Here is a 21,340-nt window from a genome sequence, read left to right on the forward strand (position 1 = left end):
TGGAGCGTGGTCCATTTCTTCACCGTGATGTCACAGCCCAGTGGTTTGTGAAACCAGGTCATACCGAAGATGCACAGGGAAATTCAGGAAACATTCAGGGTTGGGTATTGACTCACAATATTTAATTGGAAGAAGTGGTTCCAAATATGTAGGCAGCAGGGAGTTTGGACCCACTCAGCAGCTGTCTACATATTTGGTTACGCCTGAGTCAATGCTTATGTTTAGTGTTAACAATATGGTGGAAGATCTCTCTTGAAGGTGTTGCCAAAATGCCCCAGAACTCAGCTCATGTTAGCATGTCTGACTCAATTAGAAACAAGTGTAAAATGTAAAACAGTGAACATTCATGGAAAGACAGAGAATGTGGATATTTTTATGCTTTCTTCCATTTTTACAAAAAAGGAACTGCAAAATAGTCTTATCATGAACGAGAAAAGACAGCTGCAATTAGACCTGAAAGTGAAGTCTTTCTGAGAGCAATGGCTGAGTTTGTTTGTTCCATCCAGTAATCCAGAACCTACAGATGTTCAGTTTATAATGGAGTAAGTGTGAGTCGAGCAGAACATACATTCATTAACCAGATGGCGTCAGTAAACATTCAGCATTTGTGCTTGAAAATTTACTCAGAGGATCAATAGATTATCAAAATAGTTGTCAGTTAATTTTCTCTTGATCAATTTATTTAATTAATCAAGTAATTACTTCAGATTTAAAAGCCAAGCAGTGGTAATGGGTGATGAAGCTTTAATGGTTTTGCAGTAGCTGACCTGGTTTCATAGTGCTGGTTTGGGATGATGACCTTTAAGGAATCAGCGGGGCTGTCCAATAAATCCATTGGTTTTCCACTGGAGAAACTTAACACTGCTGCAGGAGTAACTTACACTGACTTGCATTGCAGACGATCTATATGTATTGTCTGATCCCGGATATTATAATAGGCTGTTGGTAGTTCACATGAAGTCCAGCACAGTGCCTTCCCTGTGTTTTATTAATGAGCCAAGTCATGATGAAAACACAATGTGCCGATGCTGGGCCAGCAGTTGTAAATCACAGTGAATTAATTATGCCAGTGCAGGGACTAGGAGATGATGTGGCAGCACTGTAACATGACATACACAGAGTAAAACACACACACACAAACACACACACACACACACAATGGGACACATTACCATGGTAACCTCAGAAGTTTTCACACAGTCCAGATGATGTTTCTTTGTCACAATGCTGTGCATGCAAGAGTCCCCCTGCTGCAGTGCAGAATTATCCTCTGAAGTGTTCTCCTCTTGCTCGCTTTTTGTCTTGACAGCCTTTAGATGAACGAAACAGCCTCCCGTAGTGGCTTCTCTATGTGTAGAGGTCCAATTTCACATCTCCTCTTTCATTCTCTATGGCGTGTCTCCCTGTTTGTGAGGATTTACCTGACATCTGGGTGGATTTTTCATAGCTCATTCAACAATACAAATACCGGTCACACACACACTGTGCTCATGGGGAGTGTGTTTCCATGTGGATTTCCTGTATCAAAATGTAACAGCTAAGTAGGAATGTAGTGTTGAACATGCTGTTTGATCCACGCCAGTGCTGATAGTGACCTTGTTAAGCACATCTAGTTCTCTGTTTATTTACAGCTGTACGTCAACATTCATAGCACTGGTGATTTGCCGCTTCCTGGATGTGCTTCACAATAGATGCATTTGATTGTGACGGTTGTGGAAAGCCATTACTGTAAGAGTAGAAGTATTGACAATGACTTTAACAGGTCACAGTACTTATGGTCTTATGGAAGTTTTACACCATATGCTGTAATAAAAAATCTAAATTTTAAGGTTCGCTCTCATTCTTAGTGCACTTTATAGTTTTTCAACCTGTCAAGTCATTTTATGAACTCTTTGTTGGGACATCGTATGGATGGAATACATGTACATTTTAATTACACGTTGAACAGAGGTGATAAAGGAAATGATACTTGGTATCAGCCAATACCGTGGGTTAGCGGAGTTGGTGTCGACAGAGAAATGGTTTGACTGGTCCATCCCTTCTGCTAAACAGTGGATGTTACTCTAACATCAGATTGGTCTGCTCTGACAGTACAGAACAGAGCAAGAAGCATATACTGGATTATGTGTCTTTACATTTTGCCAGAGGGAAAAGTGAAGATGTCTGAAGATATCAATCACTCACAAGTCCTTGTTCACAAAAGGGTAAAAAGACAAACTAAAGCTGTAGAATCTGAAGAGGAAAGGATGAGGAAGAGAGATATGGATAGTTTTAAGAGGTAGATATGGGAAACCAAACTGCTGGCCAGTGTCTCCATCCACAGAAGTCTGGGGTGTAGATAGTAGGAGGGGTATGGATGAATGGATGCAGAAATTAACAGGCATGACCGCTTAGGGAGAAAATCAGTCATTTCTATCCATTGCCAAAGAAACACCCAATAAAACTTTGCCAGTTGATGTGTGCATCCCCAATCTCCGCCCTCTATTGATCTTTAAGGCACCAGCAGTTCAAGTTCATTCCAATTTGTTGAGTAACCTTAGCAACAAGGTACGGTGTATGAATCACATGCCCTACTAGTTGTTTTTGAATAGAGGTTCATCACATTAGTGAGGCACACAAACAAAGCCAGAAAAAAAAAGCAGCCAGATCAAGCCTTAATGGCTGCTTTAATTTTCCAGCAGTATGACTCTTTTGTGTCATCATAAAAGCTGTCCAACAGATGAAGATCAAAAAAACACTCTCAGGGTAATTAATGCACATGCAAGGACACTCAAAGATGGTATAACCACATGACAGTCTGCCCACAGGGGGCATCGACTCACCACAGGAATTGAATATAGAGTTGCACAATCACACCCTCTTTGCGCATCTCCCTATGCTTGTCCAATTATCGGTTAAGATCCATAGCTGAAATAGTCACGCCTGTGAAGACAATGAGCTCTGTAGTGCTCATGAATATTCATTAGGTGTTCTGTTTAGAGAGCCCGCAATTAGGCAGTATTAGCGCTCTAGTGTACAAGGAGAAAATGATGATGATGGCTCTTCAGTGATGATAGTGATTTAAGTAAACAGATTCATCAAATGTGGCCTTAAGCGTGCTGCAGAGGCACTTTTCCTGCCATGTCATTTTGAAATTTAAGACAACAAGCATTTGTTTCTTTGTCACCAGTTGTGAAATACACTTTATCTTCCTCCAAATCTCTTGGGTAAATGGGAAGACAGTGGTTAGCGAGCTTCTTTCAGAGGCAGTAGTTTTGTCTTGGTCAAATATACAAGTAGCGCACCTGTGGTAATTCAGTGTTACTTCTTCACTTGACCCTTATTTATAACTTCAGCGAATACTTGTATTTGTACAAGAAACACTTACAAGAGCACGGTTTTAAAACTCAAACTACTTGAAATGAAGCATGCTGCCAACGATAATGATTCGAGCCACCATATTCCCCTTTATCGCCATCCAAGGCACATGCAGCCTTCCCTGTGCTGATCAAAGAACGTGTGAGTCTTTTCCCCCTACGACGTAATGAGAGTCCCATCAATAAAGATCAAAGAAGACCAGTGCAAGGTCAAGATCAAGATTTCCTATGCAGCGCTCAGAATCTGAGATAGCTTCAGAAATTGAGAATGCCAATCGCTAAATGTCTTGGGTTTACAGTGAGTTGAATTGTGCAGTAAGTCTTACTGCATCTGCCTCTCAGTGCATTTGATTGGATGCTCAATATTAAAGACTGTAGTGTGTCCCAGTAGCAGCTCGGATACTACAGACCATGAAATACGGCTTACTACTGCGATTAAATATTCAGTAATCACGTGGGAGAAGAAGCTTCTGTAAAGCAAACAGGTTTTTTAGAGCAGTTCTTACTATGATCCTAGTTGCACTATGTACTGTCACATGCACAGTTAAGTGTCACATGCACGCCGACTCTGATCTTTCTGCCAGTGTAGAGACACTTAACTACCGCCATAAGAACTTGAAGAAAGCACATAGCCCTCATCATCTAGCGCTGCCTGCTGCTGATGCTGTGAGGATGCAGAGTGTACAGCAGAGTGGTTATGTGCACTACTGTGTATGCAAATGGAAACCTGTCAGCAGAATCTGAGCAATAGCTTGTACACAGCCTGATAACATAGTACAGAGGCAGACAGCATGGGATTGGATTAGAAGAAGAGGCGTATTCTCAAAAGACAGAACAGGAAGGGATCGATGCTAGGAGGTTTTTTGATCCCAGTCCAATAGGCTTGTCCGCACAGGGTGCACTCACTCAGTGTGATTTGATGGTGGATCATACTCTAAATGTAACCTGCATTAACATTTCAGAGTTCACTTTCTGTGTTCTGCATCAAACTACTTTACATTTAAAAGGATTGAGCCTTACTTTGATATTTATTAATTATTACTTTTAGATTCAGATAGTCATGTCACCATTATTGAAATAATGATTCATTTGCTGCCAGTTATGCTCGTGCAAACTGTGTATACATCCACCACACTATTAGGTATGTGTTGTACAGAAACACTCTTATGGTGACGGTGAAATCATCAAAGCGAGTTGGCTTTAATCAAAACATGGGAAACAACATGGTGGTGTTTCCTAGCTTCCTCACTTTTAGGTGATAGTACATTGATGGTGATAAAGTCAATGAAAGCAGAAGTTGCTGAAAAATGATTTCTGTGTGTAATTGAAGAGTTGTAGTACGACTTCATGAAATGATGCGTTTTTACTATCAATTAATCTTGTGTCTTCTTCATTACCCATTTGATCTATAAAACATCTGAAACAGTGAAAAATGAAAAAAATCACAATATCATTGAGCACATGGTGACATCATTGAATATCTTTTGTCCAACCAACAGTCCAAAACCCAGAAATGTTTCAATTACTTTAATGCAAGACCAAAAAAGCAGCAAATTCTCACATGTGAGAGCCTGGATCCATCATCTTAGACCTTTTTGCTTTAAAAATGACTAAAGTGATTAATTGATTATCAGAAAAGTAGCCAATTAATTTTCTTTCTTTCTTTTCTTTGATTCATTGATTAATCAACAAGTAAATTATTGCCTAAATTGATTAAATATTGATTAAATATACAAATGCATTACATTTAGTAAAACAGAGCAGCTAAACTATTTGAAGAACATATGTTTTAGCCTTGACATAGCCTGAAGAAAATATCTGGCTCTCTCTGCCTTGTGGATTGTCAGAGTTTCTTCACCAGACACTGATTTTGGCTCTTTAATAAGACAGAATTTCACAGTCAGCTTTTGCGAACAATTATACAGAGACTGCACAGTTTTATAAGGAAGGATAATGAAAACCTTTAGAACTGACCAATCAGTGGGCCAATACTAGCTTCTGACAGGTATATATCAGCGTATATGTCTGCCCATAAGTAACAAGAAAATTAAGTAAAGAAATGGCATAAAGTTTATGTTAAACAAAGGCTAGAAAGTGTTGCCATGACATAGTTGGACCAGCAAAATGTCCTGCTTAGTACATATCTTGGTCACAATTTGATTACCACATTGAAAGGGATCCCTATCAGAAATCTTTGGTTATGTTTGGAGTTTATGCTAAAATAACAAAGACCAGCCAATATGTCATATTTTCTTCATTTTCAAATATTGTTATTGGCCTCAAAAATACAATGTTCCAATGGAAAGTAATCAAACTGCAAGTGTTGATTCTCAGTGAGATCGGTAGTAATCTACTACCAGCACTCTCACATTACAAGAACTAATTTAATGAAATGTAAATATGTTCATATCTCAATGCCGCTTTGATCATATGAATCAAGTTTTTAATATTGCACTCAGTGTGAAGTGAGAATAAACAGTAGTTTCAGTGTTTGAAATATGTGTTTTCAGTGTTTACTACTCAAAATTGAATGTACTTTTACTTGTTAAATCTAGCATAGACAGGCTAACTCCAAACCAGCCCTGTCAGCACAACACTTTGAGACATGAATGGAATGACTATGGTGAACAATTGCACAATCATATGAACGTAAATCAGTGTGCTCAAGCTCTACTATGTCAAAGGTATTAGGTTGCCACTGTCCACTTCCTACACCCTCCCCCATTAGGATAGTGCTTAGTCTCCTTCACAATCCTTGGTAGTATCCTAGCTCAGTTTAATGCATCCATTTCAGGTGACAGTGGAACAGTATCATTGGTCCAGTTTATTGATCATGTGGTCATTCTCTTCCAGTCAGATATAGCCTCTTTGGGGGAAGCCAGGGTGAAATTGAAGGCAACCTAGTGGAGAATGAGATGTTGTGGTTGGTGTCTTGATTTACTGAGGAATGCATCAATACTTAATCTTCTCTCTCCGTGGTTTTTGAATTAAACTCAACTGAGGTTCAGCTATTTGGTCTACTAGATTACTGTGATGTGTTCTCAAAGGAAAACTTGATGGATTTGACGTAAACTCAAAATTACAGTCAGTAATCTTCAGTTTCGACTAAACCAAGGGAAATGATTGTTTAAAACATTCCTCGTTTCAAAATTACAGTGATTTCTCCAAGATGGAACTCCAGCTAATACTGAAACACGATGACATTTTACTGATTGACTAATTGATTGATTGATTGATTGATTGATTGATTGATTGATTGATTGATTGATTGATAGGTGTTTTGTTTGTGTGCTTGACCACATTGCAACTGTTTTGTTTCATCACACACACTGCAAAACCATAAAATCGTGAGTCCAACTTTTCTTAAACTAGTGACATTGCAAAAAATTGCATAAACTCACAACCTTGAAGTACCAAGTGTCTGTTTGTAGTGAATCATACCACAGCCATCCAAGCTGCAGATACTTGTGTATGAGTTGAACTCATAATTCATCAGCATCTGCGCTCTTGATAAATTGCCACCCCTCCTCCCCTCACACAACCCTCTTTGTGCCTGGGAGCAGCGACTGTGATGGTGATTAATAAAGAACGTCTCATGAAAATTACATTACCTTATGATTCATAATTAATACCAAAATATGACTATAGAAACTTTGCACCACACACTAAATTCATATTCATTTTTATACGTGTTGGGTTATGTTTCGTATATGTCAACATCTTCTGCCTCTATGTGGTCCTAGATGTTAATTACAATCTGTTTTACTTTTACTTTACTTTTTTACTAATATTGGTTCTGATATGCAATACTGCAGTTTCTCTTCATGTGTGAAGGATTAATACCAACCTTGTCTTTTAACTGTTGCTCTGTGAACAGCAGTTTGTTTCTCTTTTTTTGTTATTTTATAAAACTTATCCAGTTAAAGAGAATTGCTTTGAAAGCTCGTCTCTCCAGACCCCAAAACTCTGCAATTCAGTATGTCCCAGTGCATAATTAGCCGGGTTAATGATCCCATTGCATAATTTATTTTTTATGGTCTTGAAGGTGTCCTCAACTTGGTTCACCTTTCTAGCCCCTTCTCCTCTCTCTTTTATCATCCACTGTATTCTACAATTGATTTTATTAATTGCAATAATTATAGAAATAAGCTGATGTTTTGATCAGTTTTTATGAAGCCCCCACTCTGGCACTACCACAGTTATTGGCTTGTTGCTGCTGCAGTTGTTCTGAGCAACAAAGCACAAATTTGAGAACAGGTCCATGTCCCTTTGTATCATCAAACCTCTCAAAGCTCCTAATAGGGCTGAGAAAATTGGTAAAATTGTAATTGATAGTAAATTAATCAACAGTTTTGATAGTGAATGATAGTGAATTGATTAAGTCATTTATTAGGTAAAAGGCCAAACATTGTCCTTCATTCCTACATTCTTATTTGAGAAAATGTCCTGTTTTCTCTGTACATTGTAATTTGAACATTGTTTTTATACCATTGGCTGGATAAAAGAAATTTGGAGCATGACCTAGGGCTCTGGGAAATTAATGGGCATTTTTCACATTTTTCTATAATTTTATAGCGTGGTGAGTGGTTAATCTAAAAATAATTCAAAGATGTATTGATAAAAAAATAATTGTTAGTTATAGCCCTACACCTCCAGAGCATTGTGCTGTAGTCTCTCATACCTATGACAATCTCAGCAGCCCTGAAATATTGTTGTTTATAATTTAGTTTATCATAGTGAGATATTATAAACTCTGCCAGTGAGGGGGAATTAATGAAATGACGAATGACTTGAAGATATATCTTTATAGAAATATATAGAACTGCGAAGTGGGGGAAGCTGTGTGGGCCACCCCTGGATCTAGAAGTAAGAATCCCAGTGAGTTTTGCCATAGACAGTGTGAGGTGACTGACATTTGGAGCTTGGGTGGACATGCATCTCTCTCAATGGAATCATCAGTACAAAGTATGAACAGCTGCATCAGAAAATATCAGAGTCTTTGACAAATAGTTGAAAGTACAAGCCTGTGTACATAAAAACATACAATGAGACATAAGGTGTTCAGGTGTTCTTGCTGATCAGCCCCCATTGTCTTTTTTTCTTTTTTTTTTTTTCTAAAAAATCCATTTGGTAAATTTTTATTTTATTTTCAGCAGAGGATTTGGAATTTCAGTGAAAAGCTGAAGAACCTATTTGGCAATTTCTCAGATTTGAACCTAATTCAAAAAATAACTTGATACAATTAATGAGGCAATCTGCAAACTTTGTCTGATGAAGGTGGCAGCATTAGAAGTTAAAACTTCTGATCTACAGATATTGTAAAATGACCAGTGTAATCGTCAACACAGGTGTTGTCATTAGTTTATTACCCGGTGGTCAAATTTCCACATTGTGGCATAGCTCAAGGCTATAGTAGTGTTAAGAGATACCAAAAGATGAAATAATTAAAAACTGGATGCCAACCTTTAGAAATAAACCTATATTGCCATTGAATTATTCTGGAGACTCCTGTGTTTCTACATAAAGTTACACTGAAGATGTAATTAAATACATAATTAAAAGGAACATTTGAAATGGGAGCATAGAACAAGGATCAGTGCTTTTGGAAGCAGCACTGACTTTGCAGCTCTACCTTATGATTAAGTAAATACAAGAGTGTTATGCCTTCTTGTAGTGAAGGCTGAATTGTGACTTTGGCTCAGTGAGAGGAGTTAAGTGCATGAACACGCATGCATACCTACACTGTCAGACCCTCTAAGACTCACACTGTCCATGCCCCTTGACACTGGCTTCCTGCCAATATCAGCTCCTCCACAGGAGCCAATCACCCATCGAGGACCCCTGCGGAGTCTACTCGGCATTATCATCCTCGAGTGCATGTCAGCAGCTTCCAGACCTTACAGAGTAAAAGATGTTGTTCTCACTGTCTCTGTGGTGGATCAGATTCACTCACACTACACGCTGCAGTTGTCTGCAGGGTTTGGCCATAGTCTTTTGTGCAGCATCCACTGAAACCTGAGAGCAGAGGATGGAGCCAACATAGTGACTGCAGACACTTTTTTCTATTGAGCCTCACTCACCATCAACTTGCTGGTTTCTCTGGAGTACCACTTGACTGTCAAACACCACAAATACCATCAGCACTGCTGCATTGATTTGGGATAATTCAGAAAAATTTTATCAGAAGAGCAGATGAAGTGAATTGAAGCCTTTGTTACTCAGCTTGGATGTAACATGAACAGTTCCCATTTGTAGACTGTAGTTCAACAAAGGAATGCCCTCTGTCCTTCAGGCATTTGGCTGTAACTCTGGCTGCAGAGACTTAACGACTAAGGACACACATTGACATCTCTAGAAAAACATTCATTGAAAAGCCAATGAATGGTTAGATTTTTAATAAAGCAAGCACTGAAAAAGAAATACTTAAGCTCTCAAATAAAAACCGTCAAGGTCGGTATTGAACAGTGAACATTTGTGCTGCTGGGAAATCATTTACTGACTGGGCAGCGAGCACTTCTCCTCTGCTGATTCACTGGTCAGTCCTATGTTGTGAATCGGGTCGGCGTAAAGCTCGCATGACGCGACCTATACAGCCTCCCATGTAATTCCTCCTTGCAGCATGTGGGAATCAGCCTGGCACATGGGGGGGGGGGTGTGATGCTGAAGTGATGGTTACAGGAAATGCAATGTCTGCTCTAATTATCCCCTTAGCATGGAACAAGACCCAAATCTCTTTTACCCCTGAATGTGAAGAGCAGCTCCTTTCACCAGGCCAGTTAAAGGGAGGGGGGGTGCTTTTGTTTTTCTTCCCATTACCCAATGACTCATACACACATCCGAGGAAGTGCTGTGATACTGGGGACATTAATTGATGGTTCAAAGTTAAGGTGGATGGTTACTTGTACTATCTGTCGTGTAGAATCATATTCAAAGTCTTTGATAGTGAATTAACATTTTATTATTGGGTTTTCTTTCTTTCTTTCTTTCTTTCTTTCTTTCTTTCTTTCTTTCTTTCTTTCTTTCTTTCTCTTTGTTGGGTTTAGATTCATACCATCTGAGACGTACCTACAGTGACTCAGCTGTGTGAAGGTTGGCCTCCTTGTATTAAAGTCAGGTCATCAGGAAAATCTTTGATCCACCTGTGGAGAAAGTCTGTAGTGGGATAAATCGTTTTTTATTTTCACACCTGTAAACTGGCAATAATTCAACTTTCAATTTATTCAATTGATTTTTATTTGTATTGAGCCAAATCATAACGAACATTATTTCAATGCACTTCACGAGGTAAGGTCAAGACCTAACAATAATACCGGATAAAATATAATGATTGTTTGGATGATACAAGAGAAAAAATCAAAAAAAAAAAATCATAATTTGCTATTGAGTAGCTACAAGACAATTGATGTTACGATATGATCAATTAAAATAAAGTAAAGTAAGCTAAAAAATTTGAGTACTAAACCATATCAGATAGGTTTCCATTGGGATATTATACAGGACCTGAAATGATAGCAAAAGTAAACGAGTGCTTTCTTAATGTTTCAGTACTTCTTGATACTGCTTTCATTTTTTATGGAGTCTTGCTGAATAATATAAGGCATTCCTGCTTCCTTAAGGCACAGTTTATAACAAACTTCCCTTTTGCTTGATACTTTTATGAATTGCAATTGTTAGATAAGAAGCTTAATGAAGTGAGACATCATGAAGTCCACTTTTCTTTATTTTTTGTCTTTCTCCTCAGATTTCTGTCTGCAGTTGCATATAATGTTAGTTTGTCTGGAGGCTGATGGATCTCAGTGGTAAACAGGAATTATACAGATTAACATTTTGTTAAACTGTGATCAGACCCGTGATATATCCTATATATACATATATATATTTAAGTAGCAGGTTTGGCTGGTAAAGCAAAACTCATACAGCTCATTATTTTTAATTAGCCCCACCTTCTCAGTCTTGTTACTGCAGATTTGCACATCATGCTGCTGGTCTGTCCACCAGCTCGCACTGACATAAAACCACCAGTCCTAGAATTTCAAATTTAATTTAGCAAGTCCACTACATAATATTGCACCCTCTTGTGCATGTTTTCAGAATATTATACCATTTAACATGCACTGTATTCACATTATAAACCATTGTCAGGATTGTAAACGTCAACAATTTGATACACAGATGTGACAGAAGCTTCAAATCAGGGTTGGGACCCTAAGACCTCCAGTGAAAACCCTGTTAACCCATGTATGAGTGAGCTGAATGTGTGGACACACGTGCATGGGTTTCAGACGAGTTTCAGACTGCTCAACATTACCAGTGTAAGTTAATGTTGGCAGGGAAGCTGGAGAGAAATACATCATTGTTCTCATCTGGCGAGGAACCAGAACCGTGAGTCTGTGAACCCACCATGCTGTATATACAGTTTTTTTCACATTTCGCTTTATCCCTTTTAATACCACATACAGAGCTATGTTCATGGTACAGTGTCTCTGTGTATTGGCACTAGGGCGCAGTCAGAGCCATGCCATATGAAAGGATTAGCCATGTACAAAAGACTGAGTGGGGAGAATCCACACTGGATTAGTCTATCTTCTAGACAAACCATGCAAACCACACCTTGTGTCTTTTGTGTGGAAGCAACTAACATGGTGGGGTTTACCTCCTGATTCAGCACTGGGGTGCGTAGGTCGGCTGGCAGTGGGTCTGCCTGGAGGAGCCCAGTATGTGCTGTCTTCTCTCATGATCAGTCCTTGTCCACACGGACAGGGGGCTGAGCAGATCACATGTGAGCTTCAGAGGGTGACTGACTTTTAAGGAGGAGCTGCATGAGTTAGCGCCATGCCTGCTGTGCTCACATCTTCCTAGGGCACTGCTACACACACACACACACACACACACACAGACAAAGAACAGAGGCGAGTCTCAATCAGTAACAGATGACCAGGAGGAGGTCGGTCAGTGGTAGCACATCTCATCAGCCCACATTCCCACATTATAGTACGTGAAGCACATAGTAACAGGCCGACTGATTTCTGTGGCTTAAATCAGCACTGATGCAGTTGGAAAAAAAAAAAAAAAAAACTTTTTTTCAGTATAAGTCCAAACCTCTCACATACAAAGGGGAAGAAAATATTAGAAACACCTAACCACCACCGCAATTTTAATTATAACTTAAGTAATCAAAAGTGTCTTAACAAGCTTTAACAAGTGAAAGTGTGAGCCAGAAAACTGTTGATTTCACCGACTATAATGCCAACTGTCACCGGTGGGTTTACTCAGCTGCAGCTAATTGCAGTTACTTGTGTGAGTTGGTGAAACAACAACAGCAAAAAAAAAAAAATCTTGGATGTTGTCTGGTTAATATGCTCTTGGCATCTGTATTATTGCATTATTTACACTTGGCCAACAATGGTTTTGTCAAAGAACAAACATGGTGCTGTCTAATATTCAGAGCTGCAGCACAGCTCAAACAGTATATGAGGCTAACGCTAACGGTACAGCACTGAGCTTAATTTAGCGTTAGCTGTCGTCAGTCCAGTGTTACCATGAGTAGCCAACTATGCAGTTAAATGTAAAGCCCCATTTGAATGTAATGATTATTATCAAATATTATTGAGAAAGGTCAAGCGTACAAGTAATATTTTATGCAATCCTGTCCAATAGCATTAATTCATATGATGCTATTAATGTAAAGATATGACAAGTTAATGATAATGCAAGGTACAGTTATATCCTATTCAGTATGTTTGCACAAATACAGGTCTGTAGTTTTATTTATAAAATTTCACTCGCACTATTGATTAGAAAAAGAAGTTATTTTCCTCAATTTGTTGCTGAATCTGTAAGTGTTTATAGCAGGGCTCTTCTGTTGCTTTACATCATACAGGGATTTCTTCTTTTGCTCACTGAGAGTAATTCCTTTTTTACAGCCCATCAAACTGTTCAGTACGCCTCCCATCCAACCACCAGGACAATTCTATTAATCAGCAAAACACACATCTACTGAAGAAGGCAATGAGCCAAAACATCTAACTGTGCCATTACACATATTGATACAACAACATAAAATAAGATGAATGATTGCAGTGCTGTGAGCTGGGTGGTTTACTGAAATAAGACTCCTCTGCCTTTGCCTAATCACCATATAAACATTTTCATTTGTAGATTATGGGCCTTTTTTTATTTCTTCTTGTTAATTTTCACAAATTTAAGCATGCAACAGCTGATCTTGATAACAATTTTAGTGGCTTTCTTAAAAGTGTCCAATTTACAGTGACATAGCTCAAACTATTTTTAATCATTTTCTGTGCACTGAATGTTACGCTTCATTTTTATAAAGTTCTGATGTTATGATAAGCCAGACTGTAAGTTTTAATAATATAACTTCACTTCATGAATGCCATTAGTTCAACAGAGTTGATGTTATGGGAAACCAAACCACACAACACAAAAAAACAATAAAATTATTTTTATTATACTATTTTAATACCCTTGTTTATACATGTTGAAGCTCACTGTTTAGCTCTTGTAAAAATACATGCTTCATGTTGTTTCTATTGTGCTCCGATTCAGAATATATATTTCAATTTTACAGACTTTTCCTTGTCTAAAATAGCAATTTTCCTCTCTCTCTCTTACTCTCTCTCTCTCTCTCTCTCTCTCTCTCTCTCTCTCTCTCTCGCTCTCTCTCTCTCTCTCACAGTGATCAGATAAGCTGGCTTTCAATCTAATGGAAAATATCCTTTATATTATTGATTCCAAAAGCTCCACCTTGAGTGCAACAATCATAAAATACAGTACAGTCACTAAATATTAGGAAAGCAATATATTTTTTCATTGTTTTGTCTCTGTACAGTACATTGGATTTCAAATGAAACAGTGAGTATTAGGTACAAGTGCTGACTTTCAGTTTGACTCTTGGCTTGAGATTGTTCAAATCTCGATTGGGTGGGCACTGTACCGTTCATTGCCATGGAGCAAGGTCCTGATAGCAAAATGAGTTGCTTTTCTGTGTGTGCACCGAAATTGGTCCAGATGTACAAGTAGCATCTGACAATCATGCTGTATATGGGCCAGACTTGGGCTGTGGAACCGGTGTATACTGGACCAGAAGAAACACAAGCATGTGGCCCAATTATAGGCCAGAAGTATCTTGCTATCTGAGTGAGAGGAGGAATCCTAATGACTTTGGTGATCCACTGACTTTTCCTCTGGTACCATTAGCTCAAAATTTTACTTTGTCCGGATTTGTTTATGTTCAAAAACCCCAAAAACGTGTCAACTTCAGCTGTACTTTGCATGCTAAACATACTAAACCAATATGGGGAACGTGATGAACATAGATTTACATCAGCATGTTATTATTGTCATTGTGAGCATGTTAGCATGCTAATGTCAGCATTGGTAAATTCCCACTGAGCAAGGCCAGAGACTCTCCGTCTTGTTATTTAGGACAACTAGGGGCAAGAATGGAGTGAAACATGTCATTATAGAAGTTAGAAAGAAACAAAAAGGAATACAAATCTTGACAATTGATATGATATTGTTTGCCAAATTACAGCCATTTAAACAGAAACAGTAGCTCCATATACACAATATTGTGTGCTATTCCTTCCTCATTTTCCTCAATAAAAACCTTGATGTTAGTGGCTCTGTTTCTCCTGGAGAAGGCTGTGTAGAGCTGGCTGTGAGCAGACACATTTTCTTGACCATGACCTTAGCTGTTAGTAACTGAGAAACCCAGTCTGACAGGGAGCTGCCACCTGACAAAGGTGATGGGAAGCTCATCATTTTTGACATGGTGAGGAATACTTGGTAGAAAGACCCTTTGACCCCTTGTTTGTGCCTACAGCAATCTCACCCTCAATGCCCTTGTATATCATTTCTACCACAACCATGCTAAAGTCCGGTCAGGACCTGCTTGCAGCATGATGCAGCTCATGTTTTAAATAAAATTTCATGGGTAGGACTTCCAGAGGGTGTCAATGTATAGGAATATGAACAGGCAGTGCCTCTTTGTAATTGTCTCTAGCATTGAAAAAACTGAAATGTAGACTTTCTCTTTTCCAGGGGACTCAGCCAAACACATGTCATTGATGGCTTTGATATATTTGTTCAGAGGAGCACATAAGAATACAAGAATATAGAACCTTTGAGAAGGTTCTCTCTGACACTACTTCCAGGTGAAGGGAACGGGAGTATTGAGAGTATTGAGTATTGAGATCCTTCATCTGTTTTCTGAAGGTATGTGAAGATGAACTTCACTTTCCCTGTGTTTAATTTTACCTTCCCATAAAAATCAAGGAGGTAGTAGGACATAGTGCTTTTCAGCCTCATCTGTCTTCATGTTCACGCTCAGAGTGTTGCAAGCCCTGCCCTTTTGACGACTGGGAGTGTTTGCTGAAGGTTTCCACCAAGCAGGAGTGCTCACAGGAGCTCTGAATACATGAGGTCCCTCTGTTCTTTCCACACATTTGACATAAAAGAGGAGGACTCTGAAGATCTCATCCCAGAGGATCCACCTGCTCTCTCTGATCAGTTTAGTCAGGAAGGATTTGGCTATGATTGCACAGACTGAGTTTTCAAAGATTGAAATCAGGATTTGAAACCTTGAATGAGCCATCGTACCACCATCTCCGTCCCTGGTGATCTTTTTCACTGCGCTCAGCTAAAAAGTCAGATAGTTCATAGTTGAAAGCTCCAGTGACCTGGTCAGTGTCACAGCGCTAAGCTAAAGTCAAGATAGTTGGATGAGATGTGACAACCAGTGTATATTTTAAAAGACAGGAGACCTACAGTAAAGCGCCTTGGATTCAGCAGATTGTACTGAAGCCACAGCCTCTTCACAGTATTACCGTACATCACACAGTACATGTGCCAGGATAAAATAAGACAGAAACATCTGAAACGGGCAAATTTGGTGTCATTTGAAAGGCCTAATTAAGAAATAGGTCCAATTCCATGCTGCCTGCTGCTTTTTTAGATGGAGCGGTTGCGCACACACGCACACACACACACACACACACACACACACAAAATGATCTCCAATTATAGCAGTAGAAATCAGAAGGGCTATGATTTTATTCCTACAGACAAGTCGACTGAGGGCTTTTTTTGAGGCCAAACAGACTGTTCTTGACAGGCCAAGTCAGTCACCTGACCTCAATCCAGCTGAGCGTGCGTTGCTGAGGAACAGACTAAAATCAAAAGCAAAGCAAGCAAGAAGTGAATATGGTTGTGAAGTGCAGTCCTGGCAGAGCGTCAGCAGGGAATAGTCTGCTGCTGATTGTAACTCACAGACTTCAGCCAGTTGCAAAGGATTTGCACCTAACTATGAAATATGTTAACTTTTTCAATTACTTTGCATTAAAGCGGGGGACTAAACAGAGGGTTGCATTAGCTCTACTGCTCAATCTGATGTAGATGTGAACAACCCTCAAATTAATGTTCAAAGTCAGCACTTGAACCTCACAGTCATTGGTTCAATTTAAATCAAATGTGTTGGAGCGGAATCTAGCAGAAATGATGCTAATGGGGTCTTTCTCTCACTCTCTCTCTCTCTCTCTCTCTCTCTCTCTCTCTCTCTCTCTCTCTCTCTTTCTTTCTTTCTCTTCACAGTGAACTTTGACCACTTCCAGATATTGCGGGCCATTGGGAAAGGGAGCTTTGGAAAGGTAATGTAACCTCCACTTTTCATGCAGTGGGTGTTTGTGTTCTGTACCTTCAATTACCCAGCTGAGCAATTATCTCCACTGAAGAATCAGAGAAGGCGAGGCAGAGCGGCCCGTGAGAGATTGCACTTTAGTTCTCATCTTATTATGGTGCTTCCAAGATAAATAATTTTTCTATTTTAATAATAGTTATAAGTAGGGCTTATGTAATTGTCTCTATAAAGTCACTTTCACGAGGAGAACCAATTTACTTTTCATCTTATGTCAGTGAACCTTTTGGGAGTTTTGACCCCACGTCTCCATTTAATTACAGAGCAGCACAATACTGTGGCTACATTTCTCATCATGCTCAATAGTTGGGCTGAATACAGTGGGGAGGACAACCTGGCACGTCTCTGCATATTGTGAAACCAAATTATCGCGGTTCTTTTCAACCATGTCTCAGGTGCCAATATTATCATCGGCGGCCATTGTTGATAAAACAGACATTTTGGATTAACTTGTGGGCCACTTGTTAGTTGAAGAATCCCTTTGTGTTCGTATTGAATGTCTCTATGAGACTTCAGTAATGAATTCAGGGTGCAGTGTGTGTGTGTGTGTGTGTGTGTGTGTGTATATATGTATGTGTGTGTGCGTGTTGATACACAATTGGACCCAGGAGATTGGAATAGTTTATCTTCATTTTGAATCCCAAATATCACGCCTAATATTTGTTCATTATACTCGTGTCTGTGCACGCCTTTGCAATTCTCTCTGCTTTGCTTCTCAAAACACAATCTTTTTTCAAATACATGTCCCTCTGTTATATGGAAAGTCATTGCCCAATGCTGAATACATTACCATGTGAATTTATGTTAATTTTTACTTATTGCTTTGTTCCCTCAAGCTGCTGTCACTTTCCTTATGATACTAAAGGGAATCTGCAGTAGGGTGGGAAATACACCACGTTCAGGGTGAACTTCAGACACTGAAGCAGGGCAACCCAGATGTTTTGAATACTGATTTACACTCGGTCCAGATTTTTATGGAAGAAGTGCCACATGTAAATTAGTGTGCATTAATGTTTGTGGTTTTAAAATCCAAACATACAGAGCTTGAAATAAACTGATATGGATGTGACAGACAAGTTTTAATGGGAAGGTGTTATTTCCCTTGAAGCCACCTAATTCATCCAAGAGGCTGAAGAAATAGTTTCCAGTTATGCAATAGCTGTAATGCTGCCATGTTCACACACACTTTTAAGGAGACATGTGTATGCACATACAGTCAAACTTCACCCACATAGTCAAGCAGATGTCCTGAGAAAATTTGTCCTTGTTGGAGGTGATCTCGTCTGTGTAATTTGGCCCACTGCACCCTCACTCTGTGCTCCTGCTGTTTGTGAATACTTATCAGCGCGAGTCCTCAGCTTCCCACTAAAGCCTGTCAGTGTGTATGTGAGCAGTGATATAGGTGGAAGTAAATAAGATGGGTAAACCATGACCTCTGGTTGGCATTCTGACAAAAGACAAAACGAACTATAATTTAAGTAAATTTGCCTATAAAGATTTATATCAGTCTAAAAATTATGAACAGTAAAAGCAACATAAAGATGTGTGTGTCAGAAATGTAAAAAAAAAACAAAGGACAGAATCAGGCACAAACACAGAGAGAGAGTTATTTATCTCACACTGTAGCACTATGAAACATGGTCTGTATATTCCAGTGTGTAGGTGCTCCAAGAAAAGTTGGTGTTCTGTACTGTAGATATATATATGTGTGTGTGTGTTTGTGTGTGTGCATGTGCATGTGTTTGTATGTGTTGGTATGCATTTGTGAAAGTGACAGAATGTGTGTTGGGGGAGTCGTTGTCACAGAGCGGGGAGTCGTGAGGTAGGTTGGAGCTGAGAGAGGGGAAGCTGCCAGAGGGGAAGCAGAGGAAACCCCCTCTTGGAAAAGCCATCTGCAAATGAGGCTAACACTGGTTTTACTCTGTTCTTCTTCCGCTGACTTTCTTTCTTGTTCTTTCTCCCTTTTTAAAAAAAAAAATATATATACATACAGTATTAATGCTGGTATCTTTCTCTACCAGTCTTCTTGTTGTCACTCTTTCAACACAAGAGCCTCTCTCTGTGTCATCTTCCCCTGTCTTAAAGCTTGTGCAGACTGCAAGATGTTGAAAATCTCACAACTGCTGCACTGTGCGAGACACTTTCTGTCACAAACTGTTGTCATGTTAACAGGGGGTACACAAAACTGTGCAACTGATCTGAAGGCCCCTCTATTACACTGTGTGATTCTGGGCCATCCCACACAAAAGTTGACAGTTCTGTGGGAAGTATTTAAGAAAAACAGTGGATCGAGATCACACTGTGAGACAAGTCCATTGACGTTTGGTGAACATAAACCTGCATCAAAATTCTGACATTTTTAGAAATTTAGTACCAAATCCTCGCAATGTGACTGCTGCTGTGACCCACATTTACAAACCAAACAATCAGAATATGACACAAATTGATGTAGAATACATTGGCAGTTGCTTGTTAAAGGGGCTATTTGGAAGTGGGTGGTGGTGTCGCTTGACAAGAGCTTCGTCCATAGTTGCGTTTAAAGTCCAAGAGGTTATAATACGAACTCTGAGCAATGCTACATCTTTAGGACAGATTGGAGTCTACAGTGAGTTGGAAAGTGACGAGGCAAGGCCAGGGCTAGGTGGTTAGCGTGCTAACTTCAGGTTGAGACAGCTCTTGGTGAGTAAAGGAACGAAGTTTGGTGCTGTTACGACCCGGCCTCGGGGAAACCCTGGCGCAACATGAATACTGAGAGACTCCCCTCTTCCCAGCTCCCAGGAACCACCAGCCACAAGGAATTACAGCCCATTAGGGTTTTTATTCAAGATCTCTTTATCTTCAGGGTGGGCTAACAGCAAAATAACAAACAGAAGTAACTAAAACTAAGGAACCTAAACTTACCTACTCAAACAATAGAGGAAGAAAAAAAGCAAGCCACTAACCTAACTCCTAACCTAACAAAAACAGGAGAAAATTGGGTTAAACAAAATTGCTACCCACCCCTACGGCACCTGGGCTGACATTTCACATAAGCAAACTATATACAATATCAGAACATGTTGTTCTGGCAGGTTGGTTGGAAGTGGAGAGAGATGAGCCCCTGCAGAAGCTGGAAGAAGCTGGCCTTAAAACTGCAAGCCTGGAGGCTGGCACCAATCAGCTCCCTGGAACAACCTACAAACTCACACAGTCAATCATTCAATCAGCCCCTGCACACCTACATCCCAACACACACACACACACACACACCTCAGCAGGAACCCTAGAAAGAGATATCCACAACACAAGCACAACATTAAAGCACATACAAATTACACATCAGAAATGTGCTCCAAATGACCTCTGGGTCATAACAGTGCTAAATTCAGAATGTTTCTTCTAGACTGGTAAGTAAACAGCTGTTTATGCTAATGCTGGCTATTTAGCAATAGCAAAACTTACAAATAGTGCCTTATGCTAGGTGTGCAGGGCTGATTGAATGATTGACTGTGTGAGTTTGTAGGTTGTTCCAGGGAGCTGATTTGGTGCCAGCCTCCAGGCTTGCAGTTTTAAGGCCAGCTTCTTCCAGCTTCTGCAGGGCTCATCTCTCTCCACTTCCAACCAACCTGCCAGAACAACATGTTCTGATATTGTATATAGTTTGCTTATGTGAAATGTCAGCCCAGGTGCCGTAGGGGTGGGTAGCAATTTTGTTTAACCCAATTTTCTCCTGTTTTTGTTAGGTTAGAGTTAGGTTAGTGGCTTGCTTTTTTTTCTTCCCTCTATTGTTTGAGTAGGTAAGTTTAGGTTCCTTAGTTTTAGTTACTTCTGTTTGTTATTTGCTGTTAGCCCACCCTGAAGATAAAGAGATCTTGAATAAAAACCCTAATGGGCTGTAATTCCTTGTGGCTGGTGGTTCCTGGGAGCTGGGAAGAGGGGAGTCTCTCAGTATTCATGTTGCGCCAGGGTTTCCCGAGGCCGGGTCGTAACAGCACCAAACTTCGTTCCTTTACTCACCAAGAGCTGTCTCAACCTGAAGTTAGCACGCTAACCACCTAGCCCTGGCCTTGCCTCGTCACTTTCCAACTCCTGTAGACTCCAATCTGTCCTAAAGATGTAGCATTGCTCAGAGTTCGTATTATAACCTCTTGGACTTTAAACGCAACTATGGACGAAGCTCTTGTCAAGCGCACCACCACCCACTTCCAAATAGCCCCTTTAACAAGCAACTGCCAATGTATTCTACATCAATTTGTGTCATATTCTGATTGTTTGGTTTGTAAATGTGGGT

The 21,340-nt window shown here is 39.7% G+C and overlaps 1 protein-coding gene across 1 annotated transcript in view; it reads left to right on the plus strand.

The window, feature by feature from the left end:
- stk32c (serine/threonine kinase 32C) overlaps window positions 1-21,340 on the plus strand; it is a 78,946-nt gene that overhangs the window by 10,408 nt on the left and 47,198 nt on the right. The window contains exon 2 of the mRNA XM_022743647.1: window positions 16,968-17,023. Coding sequence (XP_022599368.1) covers window positions 16,968-17,023 — 56 coding nt within the window. The remainder of the gene's footprint in view (window positions 1-16,967; window positions 17,024-21,340) is intronic.

The sequence above is a fragment of the Seriola dumerili genome, unplaced genomic scaffold (genome assembly GCF_002260705.1).
Source record: "Seriola dumerili isolate Sdu_G_001 unplaced genomic scaffold, Sdu_1.0 BDQW01000073.1, whole genome shotgun sequence".
NCBI classification, from domain to species: Eukaryota; Metazoa; Chordata; class Actinopteri; order Carangiformes; family Carangidae; genus Seriola; species Seriola dumerili.